The 18,785-nt window shown below is 34.0% G+C and overlaps 1 protein-coding gene and 1 long non-coding RNA gene across 5 annotated transcripts; one reads left to right on the top strand and one right to left on the bottom strand.

The window, feature by feature from the left end:
• The first annotated feature begins 1,940 nt into the window (after positions 1-1,940).
• On the top strand, positions 1,941-9,105 carry LOC125206629 (receptor-like protein 33). Its single transcript, XM_048105869.1, has 5 exons — positions 1,941-2,772; positions 2,916-3,281; positions 3,425-3,790; positions 5,831-5,974; positions 7,667-9,105. The coding sequence occupies exons 1-5, from the start codon at positions 1,941-1,943 to the stop codon at positions 9,103-9,105; spliced, it is 3,147 nt and encodes a 1,048-aa protein (XP_047961826.1).
• A 1,609-nt stretch (positions 9,106-10,714) lies between these two features.
• LOC125207656 lies at positions 10,715-12,852 on the bottom strand. Of its 4 annotated transcripts, none has more exons than XR_007174004.1 (8): positions 12,636-12,852; positions 12,415-12,530; positions 12,243-12,296; positions 11,942-12,067; positions 11,409-11,566; positions 11,242-11,316; positions 11,030-11,175; positions 10,715-10,948 (listed from the first exon to the last, which is right to left on the bottom strand). It is a non-coding gene; the product is annotated as an uncharacterized LOC125207656 (long non-coding RNA). The 4 variants fall into 4 exon arrangements; XR_007174005.1 differs by having other exon boundaries at positions 11,409-11,503; positions 12,020-12,067; positions 12,636-12,848; XR_007174002.1 differs by having other exon boundaries at positions 11,409-11,503; positions 12,636-12,848.
• Positions 12,853-18,785: the final 5,933 nt, after the last annotated feature.

Raw genomic sequence — 18,785 nt, forward strand, 5'->3', positions numbered from 1 at the left:
AATTACTATGCATAAGAATTGACATTAATACCCATTAAATTTAATTAATAATTATTTAAATTTAAAATATAATATATTTGACATTATTTTAATCACTAGATCTTTTAATCTAATGGTTAAGAATTGATCTAAATTTTAGATTGATAATTAGTTAGCAATTGATCACGTCCCTACAAGTCTATCCATTTATCTTTATATTTTTTAAATTAATTCTACTAAATGTACCAGAAATAATGTATCAGCTAGTTTTATCAAATTTAATAGATATTTGCTCTGACAATATTATTTGATAGATTTTTTTTTTCATATTTCAAAACAATAATAGAAGTTTGACTTTGTCGATCACCCCGTTGATCACGTAAATATAGTCTATACAGAATATGACAATCTGAAAATTGTTTTCATTTGTTTATGAAGCTAGTACTTCCTCCGTCCATGAAATATTGCCCAAATTTGGTTCGGCACGGGCTTAAAAAAATGTGAAGAAAAGTGAGTTGAAAAAGTTAGTGGAATGATGGTCTCATATTTATATATTAGTTTTGGAATAGAATGTGAATATAAAGTGGAAAGTGGAGTTCATTTATCCAAAATAGAAAAAAATCAAAGTGGACAACTTTTCACGGACATACCGAAATGATAAAACTAGAAAATATTTCACGGAGGGAGTATAAATTTTTGTACGTGCAGAGTCATGTTGAAGAAAATACGAGTGGCTGATAATAAACTCTAATATTTTACATGGTTTTAAGGATTTGGATTTTGCTTGGTTGACATATTTTAGGACCTCATATACTCACCTTTATCAAAATAGATGTTAATTGGTACATTGACGAATTTGATAAGCTTTGTACCTAAAAAGAGCTGAAATAGACGTTTTGGACCAAAAGTATATAGTGATAAGGACCTGTGTGGGAATCCCCAAATAGACTCAAATAAATTTTTAGAAGTCAATCTATTTCTCTTCAAATTGTTAGAAATTCATAGACACCACATACTATAGTGATACTTGAATACTTCTAATTGATAATTTTAATGGAAAAGATAGAAACGTGACAAGTTTAGTTGACGTAGACGAACCAATATATATACAGAGTTTCTCTTTAACCTACTCCATAATTTGTTAATATGCTTTATAGACTGTGACACATGCACATGCATCCTTCACATATTTTTCAACATCCTACATACCTTTAAATCGTACTATCATCTAAACGATTGAAAATAAAATAAAATTACTTTCTTCTAGGTAAAATTATAAATATTAGCATTAATTTTCTTAAAAATGAAAAATATTACTAGTATTAATTTTCTTGAAAATGAAAAATATTAGCGAATAGCGAGCACGAACAAAGTGACGGGCTTAGTCCACACATGAAGATAAATAAAGTCCCAACAGCATCTACAAAAGAGAGTACCAAGATAAAGTAATTAAAGTATTGTTAGTGAAGAATGAGTCATACCTCAATGGAGAGAAAAAAAAGTTTCGAAAATTGAAAAGTGAATATTCTAATGAGACGGACTAAAAAGGAAAGAGTACATATTTAGGGGACGAAGAGAGTATTATTTACTGTTAAAAATATCATTATTTAAAAAATAAATGATTAAATTTTCATAAATCATGTGCAAGTAAGGAGCTACGTATTGAAGACTATGTCTTCAAAAAAGATGCGACACATTCAATATTTCACATGTACATTTGGACAAATATTTCATCGTTGAAAATTCAAATAAATTGAATCCTCATAAATTAAAAGAAATCAAAAGAAATTGCAAATAAAATAAATTATTAAAACTCATTTTCTATATATATTATTCATATTACACCATGATTCTTCCACGGTTTAGCAAATTTCGCCGAAGATCGAGGACCTATCAGATTCCATGAAACCTATAAATAAGCCACTCTATCTAAAGAAACGAAGCAGCGAAGAAGCAAACTAATGGAGAATTTTACTTTTTCCTTTGCTCTTTCGATCATTTTCTTAAGTAGCTTTGCCTTCTCCTTGAATTCTATCATCACCGATAAACATGCTCTTATTTCCTTCAAAAACTCCATCACTTCCGACCCTTATGCTATTTTGAGCACCAATTGGTCTCAAAATACATCAGTCTGTAGTTGGGTTGGTGTGTCGTGCGGCCTCAAACACAGCCGTGTCACGTCTCTCGATCTCTCTGGCTATGACCTTGTTGGAACTGTTGATCCACATCTAGGAAACCTAACGTTTCTCAGATATTTAGACATCAGTTCCAACAGTTTCATGGGGATCTTACCATTTGAGCTCTCTAGACTGCGCCGTTTGGAAATGATGAATGTGGGAGTGAATTCATTCACCGGAGAAATACCAACATGGTTGGGTAATTTACCTCACCTGGAAGAACTCTCTTTGTACAACAACACTTTCTTCGGTACAATTCCTGCGTCTTTGTTTAACATCTCCATGTTACAAGTATTAGACTTGTCCAATAATCAATTAAGTGGTTTCATTCCACATGTTATTTTTAACGTGTCTTCCCTTAGAGAAATTAGAATTAGAAATAATAGCCTATCAGGCCAGCTTCCAAATGATATGTGCAACAATATGCCCAACATCAAAAGATTGTCACTCCATAGGAACCGACTTGAAGGGCAGATTCCGCCAAGTATATGGAAATGCAAACATCTTGAGCTGTTATCATTATCCTACAACAATTTCATTGGAAGCATCCCACGTGAAATTGGAAGACTGGGCTATCTTACAGAATTGTACTTGGGGTACAATAATGGCTTTCAAGGTATAAATTTCTTCTTAATTATTCCTATATATGATTCTAGTGCAATCATTGAAAAATGTAATTTGTATGCAGAATTGAGCATGATCTACACTATACATATTATTTGTCTGAAGCTTCTTCTAATGTTCATTTAATAATATCAGGAGGAATTCCGGCTGAAATAGGAAATGTTTCAAGATTAGAGAAATTAAACATTGCAAGCGCTTCTCTAACAGGAGAAATTCCATCTTCAGTCTTCAACATTTCTTCCTTGACACAGTTGGGAATATATAACAATAGTTTATCAGGCCAGCTTCCAAATGATATGTGCAACAATATGCCCAACATCAAAAGATTGTCACTCCATAGGAACCGACTTGAAGGGCAGATTCCGCCAAGTATATGGAAATGCAAACATCTTGAGCTGTTATCATTATCCTACAACAATTTCATTGGAAGCATCCCACGTGAAATTGGAAGACTGGGCTATCTTACAGAATTGTACTTGGGGTACAATAATGGCTTTCAAGGTATAAATTTCTTCTTAATTATTCCTATATATGATTCTAGTGCAATCATTGAAAAATGTAATTTGTATGCAGAATTGAGCATGATCTACACTATACATATTATTTGTCTGAAGCTTCTTCTAATGTTCATTTAATAATATCAGGAGGAATTCCGGCTGAAATAGGAAATGTTTCAAGATTAGAGAAATTAAACATTGCAAGCGCTTCTCTAACAGGAGAAATTCCATCTTCAATCTTCAACATTTCTTCCTTGACACAGTTGGGAATATATAACAATAGTTTATCAGGTTGGCTACCAAGTGATATGTGCAACAATATGCCCAACATCAAATTATTGTTACTCTTTAGGAACCAACTTGAAGGGCAGATTCCGCCAAATATCTGGAAATGCACACATCTCGATGAGTTAGCATTATCCTTCAACAATTTTAGTGGAAACATCCCGCGTGAAATTGGAAGACTGAGCTATCTTACAGAATTGTACTTGGGGTACAATAATGGCTTTCAAGGTATAAATTTCTTTTTAATTATTCCTATATATGATTCTAGTGCAATGGGTCCTATTCTAATGCTTATAGCACCCTAATCGAAAATCAAGACTAAATCTCCACCCTTGGATTTTAAAATGAGTGGATGAGATCACAAATCTCAATAAATAGTAGACAAAATATCAACAAAAGGATAATATCGTCATTATGTTATCATATAATAATTTTCGTGGGTGTTTTTTTATATCAACATTGTGTATTACAAATATCAACAATATGACATTAGAATATCAATACAAGGACAAGAAAATATCAACACATTTTTATTGAGATTGAACATCCATAATATTGAGATTTTGCCTACAATATATTGAGATTTTTTGTTGCATTTGTTGATAAAAGCTGCTTATCAACATGTACAAAAATTGAAATATAATTTATCAAATTTCATCACTCGAACATCGTCGGAACATATGCAATTGAGATCTCGTTGGAATCCTTATTAAATTATCTTTAATTTGATATACTTTTTGCGAAAAAATAATTTAAATTGAGAGAGTTACGTAAATTTAAAGATTTGAGATGATTTTGAGGAGAGAAAAAGTAGTTAGTTATAATTACTACATATAGAATTTGATATTAATACCCTTTTAATTTAATTAATAATTATTTAAATTTAAAATATATTACACTTGGCATTATATTAACCACAAGATCTTCTAATCTAATGGTTGAAAATTGAGCTTCTAATAGTAGTTAGCAATTGATTACATCCCCTAGTGGAATCATTGAAAAATGTAATTTGTATGCAAAATTGAGCATGATCTACACTATACATATTATTTGTGTGAAGCTTCTTCTAATGTTAATTTAATAATATCAGGAGGAATTCCAGCTGAAATAGGAAATATTTCAAGATTAGAGAAATTAAACATTGCAAACGCTTCTCTAACAGGAGAAATTCCATCTTCAATCTTCAACATTTCTTCCTTGACACAGTTGGGAATATATAACAATAGTTTATCAGGTCGGCTACCAAGTGATATGTGCAACAATATGCCCAACATCAAATTATTGTTACTCTTTAGGAACCAACTTGAAGGACAGATTCCGCCAAATATCTGGAAATGCACACATCTCGATGAGTTAGCATTATCCTTCAACAATTTTAGTGGAAACATCCCGCGTGAAATCGGGAGATTGGGAGTACTTAGAGAGTTAGATCTAAACGCTAACAAGTTGACAGGTACGTATATCATTCCAATAATATACGTCTCTAATTAAATATGGTTAGTGCGCAGGTATAGGCTGGCCAACAAATTTTAAATTTTGAAATATGAATGTTATTTTATAGAACATGAATTTAAAAAGTTTGTTGATGTAAGTCATAGAGATTACTTTGAACTCGACGTATAGAGGATAAAACTGAACTTAAAAAATTATAAAAATTACGTTGTCTACGATATTCGCAATGAAGAGATGCAACTACCATTGGATGAAAAAGCTTCATGTTCTCACTATATGAAAAGTTCTCATTATCGTTAGTATGTTAGTCCACTGCACCACATGTAAAATCACTGAATTCGTTAATAAATTAACACTAAAAAAACTAAAACTCTCCGCCTCCGAGTTACGTAATTTTTTTGTGAATGCAGTCAATTACAAAGAAGATGCAGTAATTTTACAACATTGAATCAATAATCACAAGAGGGATTAACAGACTCTATAATTTGTAGGTCATATTCCACTAAATATATGGAAATGCAAACATCTTGAGATCTTGAATTTAGGCGACAACAACTTGAGTGGAACCATCTCTCGTACAATTGTAAATTCAAGCATGCTTAGAGTGTTGTACTTGGGGGACAATCATTTCACAGGTATCTATACTTAGATCCTTCCTTCCTTTTGTTTATGACTTCCTCAAATTATTTGGATGGAGTTCGATGCTTCATTTCTCACATGGATTTCGGAAAATTTTAAATATAAGATATGAATTACATGTGGGACTAACAGACTAGCAATAGGAAGTGACTAATTTGAACCCTCTATAATTTGTAGGTCATATTCCAGCAGATATATGGAACTGCAAACATCTTGAGATCTTGTACTTATACAACAACAATCTCAGTGGAACCATCTCTCGTGCAATTGGAAATGCAAGCATGCTTAGACAGTTGGACTTGTCGTACAATCATTTCACAGGTATCTATAATTGATCCTTTCTTCCTTTTATTTATGACTTCCTCAAATTATTTGAATGGAGTTCAATCTGAAGTTTGATGCTTAATTTCTCACATGAATTTAACGGATTTAACAACTTTTCCTTTTTGGCTTTTATGCATTTAGAACATTATCTATGATAACAGAGATTCTTTAGTAAATACATCCGGTTAGGAAAATAAAAAAAAATAACTATTTTTCACAAATTGATAAAAAAATCTTCAATTTATGTAGGTGAATATTGTAATGATATGCCTTGGAATGTGTAATATTGTAATAATATACAATGTGGATATATATGGCGGAGAATTACCACAATAAATTGGTACTCTGCCGATACTTGAGAGTTTCAGTGTATTCAGTAATTCCTTATATGGATCCATGATCCATCCCATCATCCATATTCAATATATCAACAATGAAGAAATTATCAATTTCGTATAATGAGTTTTCTGGTACTCTTTCGTTATTTATGGGGAATTCACTTCCCAATCTTGAAAGCCTTCTTCTTGTGGTAATTGTGATGCGTATTTTCGTAAGAGTGCGTAAGCAGAAAAAATTAGGACTCTCTATTGATATTCCACCATTAGCTACTAAATGTAGGAGAATTTCATACATAGAACTTGAACGAGGAACAAGTTCATTTAGTGAAACCAACCTACTTGGAAGAGGTAGATTTGGTTCTGTATTCGAAGCAACACTTAAAAGTGTTCAACTTGGAACTGCAAGAAGCATTAAGGAGCTTTGATTTTGAAGCTACTATATTGAGTAGCATTCGACAAGAAACTTAGTTCGAGTTATTGGATGTTGTTCTAATATTGAGTAGCATTCGACAATCAATTGGTGGGTTCTATCCCTAATGATCTTTGTCGACTGTATAATTTGGGAGAGTTGAGCTGTTAAGGGCTTTTCCCTCAACTACGATCGCCGAAAACACTTATCGATCAATGAACTCTCCGGCGCCCAATCGTAGGGTCGGCGGAGGCAAGATTTGGCTGTGCGCGGGAGGCTTTCCCGTCGGGCAGCGAGATATCTAGGGTTTGTAGGTTTATGAACGAGAAGTTGGGCAAAATAATATTTTCATTCATATCAAGCGCATGAACAAAATAGCCCTATTTATAATCTAAGGACCCTAGGGTTGGTTCGACCTCCATTCCTCTTCGGCTTCGTGGTTGTGATGGAAACTTGTTTCGTCCTCCCACGATCTTCCATTCTTGACTTCCTCTTCAGACGACGATGCAGCCTATGGAGTCGGCGTCTCCGGCTGAGGAGCCACTGGAGGTTGATGGACCTTATCATGAGCCTTGATGGGAACATGCTTGTGGGTCCAATACATGAATGTTTGGTTGATGTTAAATCCTTGAGAGAGATCTACTTGGTTTCCAACCTATTTAATTCTTCCGTTCCTCCTAGTTTTAGGGGATGTGCGGTTGCAAGATTGTATCTCAAGATTAAATATGCAGTGTGTTTGGCTCATGAGATAACTCAATCATAGCTAACCCCATATAACTAAAATGATCTCACAACTCAATCATAGATTATATATGGGTATTATTTTATCTACGAAATTGAACACCACCTTATTTTATAAAACATGAATTTTTACTGTCTTCAACTTATCGAATTTATAGATGTTCTATCTTGATTTATATTTTAACAGACTCACACTCACAGGTGAAATTCCAACCTCTATCACCAATGCTTCTCAGCTTACTGATATATACTTGAGCAGTAACTCATTCACCGGTTCTGTTCCCGACTTTGGTAATCTAAGACAGCTGCAAGTCCTTGGCCTTAGCGAAAATAATCTGACTGGAGTAGACTCGCCGAATCAAGAATTGGGATTTCTCTCTTCTTTAACAAACTGCCGCAATTTGACGTTCTTGGATATTAGTAACAATCCGATGATGAATGGTATCCTTCCGGCTTCCATTGGAAACTTTTCTACTTCTCTTTCCAGCTTTTTAGCATCTAACTGCAGCATCAGAGGTACAATTCCTCCTCAAATTTCCAATTTGAGGAATTTGGAGGTTTTTGATTTATCCAAGAATCAACTAGCAGGATTCATCCCAACTACATTTCCAGTGGGTTGTAATCTTAAGTCACTCAACTTGAATGGTAATAAGTTGGCAGGATTTTTACCCCAATCTCTTTCCAATTGTCCTGGTCTGCAGGTTCTCGATATTGGAAACAATAGAATACAAGACACCTTTCCAGTTTGGACTGGAAATCTCACTGATCTTCGCGTCCTCATATTGAGATCCAACAACTTTAGTGGTGCCATTTCATCTCACACTTCCAAGATTAGGCTTCCTTTCCCCATGCTCCAAGTTTTCGATGTATCCCGTAATGCATTCATTGGCAGTCTGCCCCATGGATATATTAGGAATTTCAAAGCGATGATGGATGTACAGGATAATCATCGAGGAGATCAAGGATGGTTTTCATTTAGTTATGGATACTCATTGACATTAACAGTGAAAGGTTTGGAACTGGAATATAGGAGAATTTTGATAACCTTGACCACAGTTGACATGTCATCCAACAGATTCTCAGGAAGTATCCCAAACTCCATAGGAAATTTGAATTCCTTGATATATCTGAATCTGTCTCACAATTGCCTCACAGGAGGTATACCTGCATCTCTTGGAAACATTACGGAACTTGAGTCGTTGGACCTGTCTTCAAACCGATTGGAGGGGAAAATTCCAAGAGAGCTAACAAAGCTCACATTTCTTTCTGTGATAAACCTTTCCATGAATAATCTTTCAGGGCTGATACCCCAATCGAGTGGCCAGTTTCCCACATTTGACAATACATCATATGTTGGGAATTCTGGACTATGTGGATTTCCATTAACAAGAAAATGTGAAGAGCCTTCGCCTCGAGCGATGCTGCAAGAAGATGATCATGATTATGGTATTCTAGAGGGACTCCGTTGGCAAGCTGTTGTTTCCGGATATGGATGTGGATTTGTAATTGGTGGTATTGTGGGTTGTGTGATTCTTGGATATGGAAGGCCTAAATGGTTGGTGGAATGGATCTACAGATTTTACAGGATAAAGATGAGAAGCCGTAGAGGAAATGTGGCACCACAAAGAAGAAGAATATAAGAAGGTTGAGATTTGTCTATTTGATGTACACTAATAATGTGTTTTGTTGTTTTCTCACATTTATTTGCATGTTATTTTCACTTCCAAGTTATGTTGTAAATTCAAATAACCCATACAATTTTATGTGTGTTTAATATTCATAAATTTGGGCTCAGAAAATGTTAAAATTTCCAAATTCAGTGATTGAAAACTTCTGCTTTGATCTGAATAAGATATACTTTGTTCTAAACTGCTTTGTCTCTTCTTCTTGGCTGCTTCAACAATAGCTCTGAACTACTGGAATGTAGCTGCTACATATGGTGAGATATCTTTAATGCGACTAAAAAGAAAAGTATGACATCTTTTATGCGAGGGAGAGATTATATTTTACTTGGTTGAGACATTTATAAGTGTCATAGTATGTCACTATTAAAACATTTTATTGCATCAACTAGCTCTTTTTTCCGGTCCAATAATTCATTAATGTTTGTCAGTCATTCTGATCAAATTTTTTTTTTATCTTGTGAAATTAATACACACAAAATGAATGGAAATAATTTAGTAGTTATAGTTGGATAAAAATTTAAAATATCTTTCATACTTATTATGACCACTTTTTAACTAAATGAAAACAAGTACTCTCATCCATATTTATTATGACCACTTTCTAAACAGATGAAAAAGTATGAAATGATTCATACTTTTTATGAACGAAGGGAGTATACTTTTTAGAAAAAAAATAATTTAAAATTTTGAGATGATTTTAAAGAGAGAAAAAATAATTAATTTTAGGGATTTGATCAATCTAACGAATTTCTAAAACTATTCTAGTTGCGTATACATAATTGTATTAATTTATTATTTTAATTTTCACTTGAGTGTCTTCTTTGTTATATTGATAATGATTTAAGACTTTAGAATTTAGATGGGAAAGCGAAATGAAACAAAACAGAGAGACGGGCTAACAATTTTGAAATACTTTTGTAAGGCACAATATTTATCTTTTGGGTGGCTTAAACACATAAAAATCAAATTAAAGTCCCTAGTTCAGTTTCATGCTAATCAAGATTGCAGATAGTTTAAAATTTTTCACTCTAAAATTAATAAACATGTCATAGAATTATGGAATTATGAGTAGTTGAACACATGATGCATAACCACTTCTCAAAATGGACAAAGGGTAAAAGAACTGTTCACTACAAAAAAATCGCTATTTAGTGGCGGAAATATCCGCCACTAAATCTTATATTTCCGCCACTAATCGAGTTAGTGCCGGAACAGACCCGTGGCAATAAAATCGCCGCTAAAATATCAGTGGTGGAAATTTTTCCACCACTACAGTTTACTGACGGATTACCCACGGAAAACAGTTCGCCAGAGAAATTCCGCCACTAAAAATTTAAAATAGTGACGGATTTGGAGCGCCACTGTTAGTGGCGGATTTGTATCCGCCACTTCATATTCCGCCACTATTCCGCCACTAACATATAATGCTATTTAGTGGCAGATGAATCCGCCACTATATTTTGTAGTAGAAATTTTGATTTTATTTATTTTTATTCACCTACCCTGGAGATAATTTTTCCAACAAATAAATAAATAAATTTTTCATGGCAAAAGTAACAATAGATACTCGAATACTCGTTAATTACTCAAAATTACTCATAACACCAAAGTTTAATAGAATTGAGTATAAGTGCAAATTCTAAAACTTAGTTAATAACAAAATAACGTTATGTTCATGTAGAATAATCTTCAGTTCGGGCAGTCTCGTGTTTTCCTGTCAGCCTTCGCTCGTTTCTCTTTTCCGCATGCACTGATGGTTCACTTGGAAATTCCTCTCTCATGCTCAGGGTGCTGAAGTCTGAAAGAACACACACAAACTCATGCATAAGTAATTAACTAAAAATTTAACTATAGCAGTAGCCCAACAAGGCAACAATACCTGTAATAGGTGTGACATTCTACTCCCTTCCAGTCCCTAAACCATCAAACGATCAAGAATAGATTAGCTAGCTACCGTCAAATTGACAATAGATCAATTGGTTTTGGATCTATAGTGAGCACAACTCCAGTTGGTTCTGCAATTCTCTGTCAAGAAATACAACCCAATATTGTTTATTGATCTCAAGAAATTTACTATAAACAATGGCGTACCTCAAGCAGGTATCTTGCGCACCAGATGTGGTCTCCGGCTTTAATCCCAACACTTGGACCAACTTGAAACCCCCACTGCAAGAATCAAGCAACATTAGTATTCTATTAAGGGCAATGTGTTTGTGTGTATTTTATGAAACAAGATTAACTGAGGAAAGATACCTAACCTGGGATAACCTCCCCATTAGTACCACTTATGTTCATCCCAGCATAAAACAAACTTTGTAATGAGCATCGGATATGTTGCGTCCAAATGACTTATCTGCTTCAGCCGCGCAGTAGTAAGGCAAACATCAAATATGTGATATGAACATAGTAGATGTTTCTTCAAGAAGATGTCACAAAGATGCATCAACAGAGAGCATTCAGAGAAAAAAGTGAGCAAGGAGAGAAAAGAAAGGAGGCACAAAGCCTAATTCTTAGAAAAAAGTCATGAAGCAAATATCATGCATGCTAACATCATTATAATGAGCAAAAGGCAAGTCCATTTTCACATAAAAAGCTTCTCACTCATTCATAAAGACTTGCAGTTAACAGAGAGTTTAATATGGAAGAAAATAATCATTCATTCATGGTGGCAACACTAACACTAATAAGTTTCTAAAGTCCTAAGTTTCTATTATGTACGGAATAAAAAATAAACATAGCATCCAAGACAAAATAAAATAAAGATTTCATGATTGAAGAAGAAAGCACTCACTTGTTTTCTGCTTTTGACTTCTCACTCTCTTCACAAGACAAGAATTTCCAGTAAAATGAAATCTGTGAGAGTGAGTACCTCTGCCCATAGATCCTTCACGTTTACTCTCCTCAATTTCTTCAGGCTCTGGCAATAAAAACAGAAATGCTTCACAAATTAATTGTTCCTCTTATCCCCCAAAATAACGTTGAAATTTCAGCAGAAAAGAAAATCGATAGTTTTGAACCAACTGAAAATCAGTTCAATTCCTGCAATAATTTAACCTGAATTACAATTAAGAGGTCGAATTTAAGGGAATTACTTTCAACTATGGCAAGGGCTTTGAAATCATCAACCGCAGGCTTCTCTTCCGCCACTTCAGAGAGAACAGGCAGAATTTACCAATTGTCATGTCGACAAGCAAGGAATGAGAACGAACAAATGTTAAATGAGAAAATAGAGAATCGAAGAAAGGTGGGGATAAACAAGGATACCATGGTGGCAGTGGCGACCGCGGTTGTTGCAAAATGGAGCGGGCGACGTGCTGGAGTGGCGACGGCTACGGCGGGGAGGATTCGCGCACTCAGAATGAAAAGCGTAAATCTGTGCCCTAATTTAATTCAGATTCGGAAAACAAAATGTTACTTCAAAATTGAGTTGCACAACAACGATATTGAAGCTTGAATGAACAATAAATTTACCCCCCTATACCAACCGTAAGGACACCGAGGCACCAGCGTGGATCGAGCACAGTGGGCGACGACAACGGAGCTGGAGCTGGAGCGGCGATCGGCGGCGACGGAGCAGGAGCGGCGAACGGCGGCGACGGAGCTGGAGCGGCGAACGGCGGCGACGGGCTGGAGTGGCAACGGCAACGACGGGAAGATTTCGCAGAGTGAATTGAATAAATGCGTGAATTCTAAGTGTGCCCTAGTATAATTCAGATTTGTTACAGTGGCGGAAATAATTGGAGGAAATCCGCCACTCTTTTTTATTATTTATTATATTTATATTTTTTATTGAAAAATGATTTTTTGTGGCGAGAACTAATCCGCCACTGCTATGGGCAAACTAAAATCCGCCACAGATCCGTCAGTATTCCGCCACTGACTGTTGTAGCGGATTATCCGCCACTATTCAGCCAGTATTACTGACGGAAATAGTTCGCCAGTAAAATCCGCCAGTAATATAGACTTTTTTTGTAGTGTTTATCATAGCGTTATGATAACAAAAACTTGTGATTTGACTATGGATTAATTCACCAATTGGATCATTTGGGCCCAATTTTAATATTTAGTCCATAACTACACATCTACTTGTGAGGCGCACCATCTACCTTCCCGGCACAAGAATGTGGATGTGACTGTGAGATAACACCATCTCTACGGCACAAGATGATCAGATATGGCTAAGTACAGGAAAAAGGGTCCAATGTGAATATTTTAATAAGCTCTGTTCTTTTCAATAAAACCCCGAGTGTTACTGTGATAATGGCCTGACAATATTTTTCTAATGTATATGTGTATTTTCGGCAAAGTTTTAACTGAGTAGTTTTTATACTCAGCCCTGCATGTATTTCTAAATGTGCAAGTTGAGTAGTGGTGGGATGAAGCGAGTGCTGTTGGTCTACCAAGAATAAAGTCTCGGAGGTTCATGTCTTCGTACAAGGAACCGAGTTTTTTTTGCTTCCGCGGTGCCTTTTTAAAGGCAACGTTTCTTTTATCTAAGACTATGATATATTCTATTTTGTTTAAGACCTTGTTAATTTGAATATGTACAAACAACCGCTCGAGTCTACATGGTCGTGCGTATCTCGTGTTAAGTATTGTTTCCTTTATTTCATCTTGAATATTTAATTGTCGTTTGGCTTTTATCCTACTTGTTTCCCCCACTTGTTTCCCCCTCTCCTTCTATCTCCCCCTTAGTCTTGGTACCCCGGGCTAGGTTATCCTTAATCAGCTACGGACGTAATCAGTTTATTATGTTATCCTTTATTCTTCATTTCAATTTCTTTAGATTTGTTTTATTAAATAGTAATATTTGACCCAACAGTTTCAGATTTGGATGAACTAAATGATTTCTATGTTTTTGAAATTTTCGTAGTTATTCCCGTAGCTGTCGCCGGAATCCGGACAGAACCTTTACCTCGAGACAAGTTTCTTAACTGTAACATTATTATGAAATTACGACTTAGTTTGCTTATTTCATGGATTTTGGGGAACCTAATCATTTTATCATGCCAATAGAAAGACTTGGTGGTGAACAAGCTGTTAAATTTGATGTTGATTCAGGTTCTAAGTTCAAAAGTTTATATGAATGTACTGAATTATAAAAGGAGATTACCTTCTTGTTCTCCTGGGAAAATATGGTATGTTAAGAGCTTCGTATTTATTTTCTTGCGTTGGGGGAGAAAGAGGACTGAGAGATGGGAGTACCGATTTATATATTCATGAATTTGGTCTTATACGTATTTGAATACGTGTATGATTATTAGCCCTTTTACAAAGCAGTACTACACCTAGATGCCTTTCTCTTATCATTATCATACTAATTATATTTTTAATTGTATCTTCTTTTTTTTAATGGGCGTATATATGTACATATTTTAATAATCTACTCCTTTTATTTTACTATTTTGTTTTGTACGGGTAGGAGAAAAGAGTATTGTGTTGCTACTCGGAGGTGGGTCGAACAAAAGGCTCATCAATAACACTTCATTAAATCAACTCTTTTAAATTGTCAAAAAAAAAGAAGATTTATATAAAAAAAATGCTACACATTCGATGCCTTTCAAGGTTAACTAAAAGGATAAGAAAAGTCGGGATGTTACATGTTGTCTCAGATCATCGTTCTCGATGTCACGCAGATCACGCTGTCGCGCAGCCTCCTCGTTTGGGAGATCTCCAAGTCCCCCACCACGACTGCTACCATGAGCATCGACACGTCTGCCGCCATATCTATGTTCAACCATTGATAATCAACCTGGATCGTGATACCAAATGATGCAAATGAAGCAGAAACGTATGAGATTGATAAACTATGAGATAAAAAGAACTCAACTAAATTGAGAACTTCGGATTATAAAAACTCAATGTCAAAATATATAATCAAAAGTCTGTCTTTTAAGGTCAACAATGATGCCCTTTATATAGGCAAGAGAAATCCTAAATTTATGGAAAGAAAATATCTAAGAAATCCTAAACTTATAGAAAGAAAATAACTAAAACGATAATAAGCAAAAATATCTATAAAGAAAATAAGCAAAAAGAAAAACGTAATTTGTAGAAGAAAAACAATTAATATTTTCCATCTACTAATTCTACTAATTAGGAAATAAATAAAATCCAAAATATAACTTTCTTAGGCACCCAGTCATCATATGTATGTTAATCCCATAATTAATATATGTCGCAAATATATTCCATATCTGGATAAGGTTATTAGACTTTGAGATACAAACTAGTCACGGTACATGCACAAGTAGAGGTGATCAGATTATATTTAAAAAACTGGTAATCAAAATTAATCAAATCAAAGCAATATTTAAATTCCGCATCCCAATGGCTGGAAAATGTCATTCTAAAATCTTGGTATATTTATTATACAGCTTTCATATCAGAAATTGCATATAATTCTTGCGATGATCAATTTCTTTAAATAACACAATTCAAGAGGAATTTCAGCCGAGTATTTATAAAAAATGATCACTCCGACCGATGCAACTACCATGAATCACATTGTGAATGTGATCCATGGGCTGAAAAAGATTCACGTTCTCAGTACACAAATAGTACTATATGAACATCTCCACATATATATATATACTCCCTCCGTCCCAAGATAGTAGTGGCATTTTTTTTAGCACGTAATTTAAGAAATTAATTTATTAAAGGATAAAGTGCACAGAGAAAAGTAAGAGATGAAATAAATTAAGAGAGAATAAAACAAGAGAGAAATAAAATTTTTGCCGTAAAACATTGACTCAACTACTTTGAAACAAAGAAAAAAGAAATATGACTCAACTATCTTGAGATGAAGGGAGTATACATTACTATTCCCCTTTATTATTGTTAGCATGTTAGTCCACCACACTATACATGTAAAATTAATGAATTCGTTATATATTTTAACACTAAAAAAAAATTCCACCACCAGAGTTTTTTTTTAATACAGTAATTACATGAGCGATAAGACTAAGTGACTAAGTTGAACCCTCAATAATTTGTAGGTCATATTCCTCTAAGTATATAGGGACGTGATCAATCTAACTAATTTCCAATCCCAAACTAAGACTATTCTAGTTGCGTATACATAATTGTATTAATTTATTATTTTAATTTTTACTTGAGTGTCTTCTTTGTTATATTTAAAATGATTTAAGATTTTAGATGGGAAAGCCAAATGAAACAAAACAGAGAGACAGGCTAACAATTTAGAAATACTTTTGTAAGGCACAATATTTATCTTTTGGGTGGCTTAAACACTTAAAAATCAAACTAAAGTCCCCAGTTCAGTTTCATGCTAATCAAGATTGCAGATAGTTTTACATTTTTCACTCTAAAAATAATGAACATGCCTTAGACTTATGGAATTATGTGCATAACCACTTCTCAAAATGGACAAAGGGTAAAAGAACTGTTATGAAAAGAAAAACTTGTGATTTGACTAATTCACCACTTGAATCATTTGGGCCCAATTTTAACATTTAGTCCATAACTACACATCTACTTGCCAGGCACCAGCTGAAGCATGGCCCAATATTTAATGTTGTGTTTCTTAGGGCGTTGAAACGGGTATCCGCACCTGACGAGTCGTTGATGATGGCGGCGGACGTGGGTGGTGGCCGGTGAAAGGAAGCAGCGGCTGAAAGGAGAAGAGAAGATGGAAAAAGGCTAAAAAAAATTAACTCTTTTTAAAAAATTCAGTCGCTGAACGGCTGAAGTTAAAAAATCACTTTCTGATTTGCTTAATTTAATTTTTTCTTTAATTTTCTCATAATAATCAAAATTGAAATAGTATAGCACAAAATCAAACATTTGCTAATAATTCGGGTTCGTTTTAATTGAGCTCAAAATAGAATGACGCCATTACGTATAAAATAATGTCGATTTGTTTAGAACAATTTTGTTTTATCGTCAAATAATATTTGATTTTGTTAATGTTATTTTTTTTTATTTTGATCATTTTGAAACAAAATGGAAAAAGTTGAAAAGTTGTGATTTTATATTTCTATTTGAAAAATTGTAGGTCCTGTCAAGACTCAAGGAAGTTATGAGTTAAATGGAAATGATCTTTTTTAGTAAAGAACGATTTAAAATATGACCCGACCTCAAAGTTTGAGAGATGTAACCACGGTTATAAATTTGCTTTGACTATAAATTTATCATGGAAAAGTTTGGATAAGAAAATTACATCCTTTTTAATTCATATTTTATAATTTCCTTAATCATTTGCATGTAAATTTATCACAAACAAGTAAGGAATGAGAAAATACTCTTCTATTTCCAAAAAGTATAAATGGCATACAGCTTACCAAAGTCTATATAGGACCAACCTTTTCTTGAGAATTTAATGGTTCCAACAACCTAGCTTTCTAGGGATCAATATGCATTATTTTTTGTCATTGTCATATTTAGAGCAACTTAGAGCCAATTCAAATTTGTGGAAGTCAATCTATTTACTTATATTGTGAAAATAATATTATACACACAAAATCAATGGACAGAGTAGTAATAGTGTATAAAAATTGAAAATGTCTTTCATATTTATTACTCCCACATTTGACCAATTCAACCCAAATGAAAACAAGTATTAATAAAGTATGCGAACTTAGATTATAAGGGTAGTGATAAAATGCAAACTTATATACTGTACAAATTCAAAATTCCTCAATACAGCTTTAACACATTTTCAATACAATATCAACAAAGTATAAAAATTCAAGATTTTAATGTCAACACAGAATCAACACAATATCAATACAACATCAATCATTGACTACCGTTGAAATTTTGTTGACATTTTCCTGTTGATGTTTTTTTGTGATCTATTGACATTTTTCAATGGTCCAGATTGACTCAACTTTATTTTACCCAAATAATACCTCAAGTGTACATGGTTATTGTAGCAAATAGCAAGCAAGCATATATCGTATCTCACAGAGACAATTAAGTGTAAACCTAAGTACCACGAACCAATTTCAACTACTATCCAGACGATCGAGAATTTTGGTTTTAAACTAACAACTACTAAAAGCATATAAAATCAGAGATTAAAATAAGCACTTAAACAAGAAAACAATTAAGCAAGTTGTAGAAAATGATAGAGAAATATGCAAAATTCAAGGATCCGATGCACAACTCATAGCCTAACCCAATTGAAACCGATTTACCATTTAAAGTCTCCAGAATTGTTGAATCAATCACAAATATAGATTAAACCCCCTCCCGAGGTGAGAAATCCGTAGATTATGTGTAATAATTGAAGTCCCCTAATAGTCCCCGAGTTAAGTCTAATTCTTAGACTTAACTCCTAATAGTTCGATTAGATTAAAGATCCCACTCAAAACCTCAACTCTCCCGAGTTTTATTGAATTAAGGTGTGAATTATTCTTCTTTCAAGGTTAAATATTTCATCTCCCGATTATTCTAAGAAACCCTACACTCCCAATTGGTGATCAAGCAATTGTTAGGAAAAAGCACAAGAATAATTCAAACAATTACAAGAGCAAGATAAAAACGAAGTCAATTGGACTAAAACTATAAACCAATGCATCTTCACCAAGAATTCTGCATAAAAGATGTTTAGCTACTCATGTTCATGGTAGAAAACAAATAGAAACAAGGAAAAATAGTGGAAATCATGA

Source organism: Salvia hispanica, chromosome 2 (assembly GCF_023119035.1).
Source record: "Salvia hispanica cultivar TCC Black 2014 chromosome 2, UniMelb_Shisp_WGS_1.0, whole genome shotgun sequence".
Classification (NCBI taxonomy): domain Eukaryota; kingdom Viridiplantae; phylum Streptophyta; class Magnoliopsida; order Lamiales; family Lamiaceae; genus Salvia; species Salvia hispanica.

Bases quoted from the DNA above. Each gene is read 5' to 3' on its own strand.
- LOC125206629 (XM_048105869.1), top strand. From the start codon at position 1,941: ATGGAGAATTTTACTTTTTCCTTTGCTCTTTCGATCATTTTCTTAAGT. The intron at 3,791-5,830 runs GTATAAATTTCT...TATAATTTGTAG, and splicing joins GTACAATAATGGCTTTCAAG to GTCATATTCCAGCAGATATA. The intron at 5,975-7,666 runs GTATCTATAATT...TCACACTCACAG, and splicing joins GTCGTACAATCATTTCACAG to GTGAAATTCCAACCTCTATC.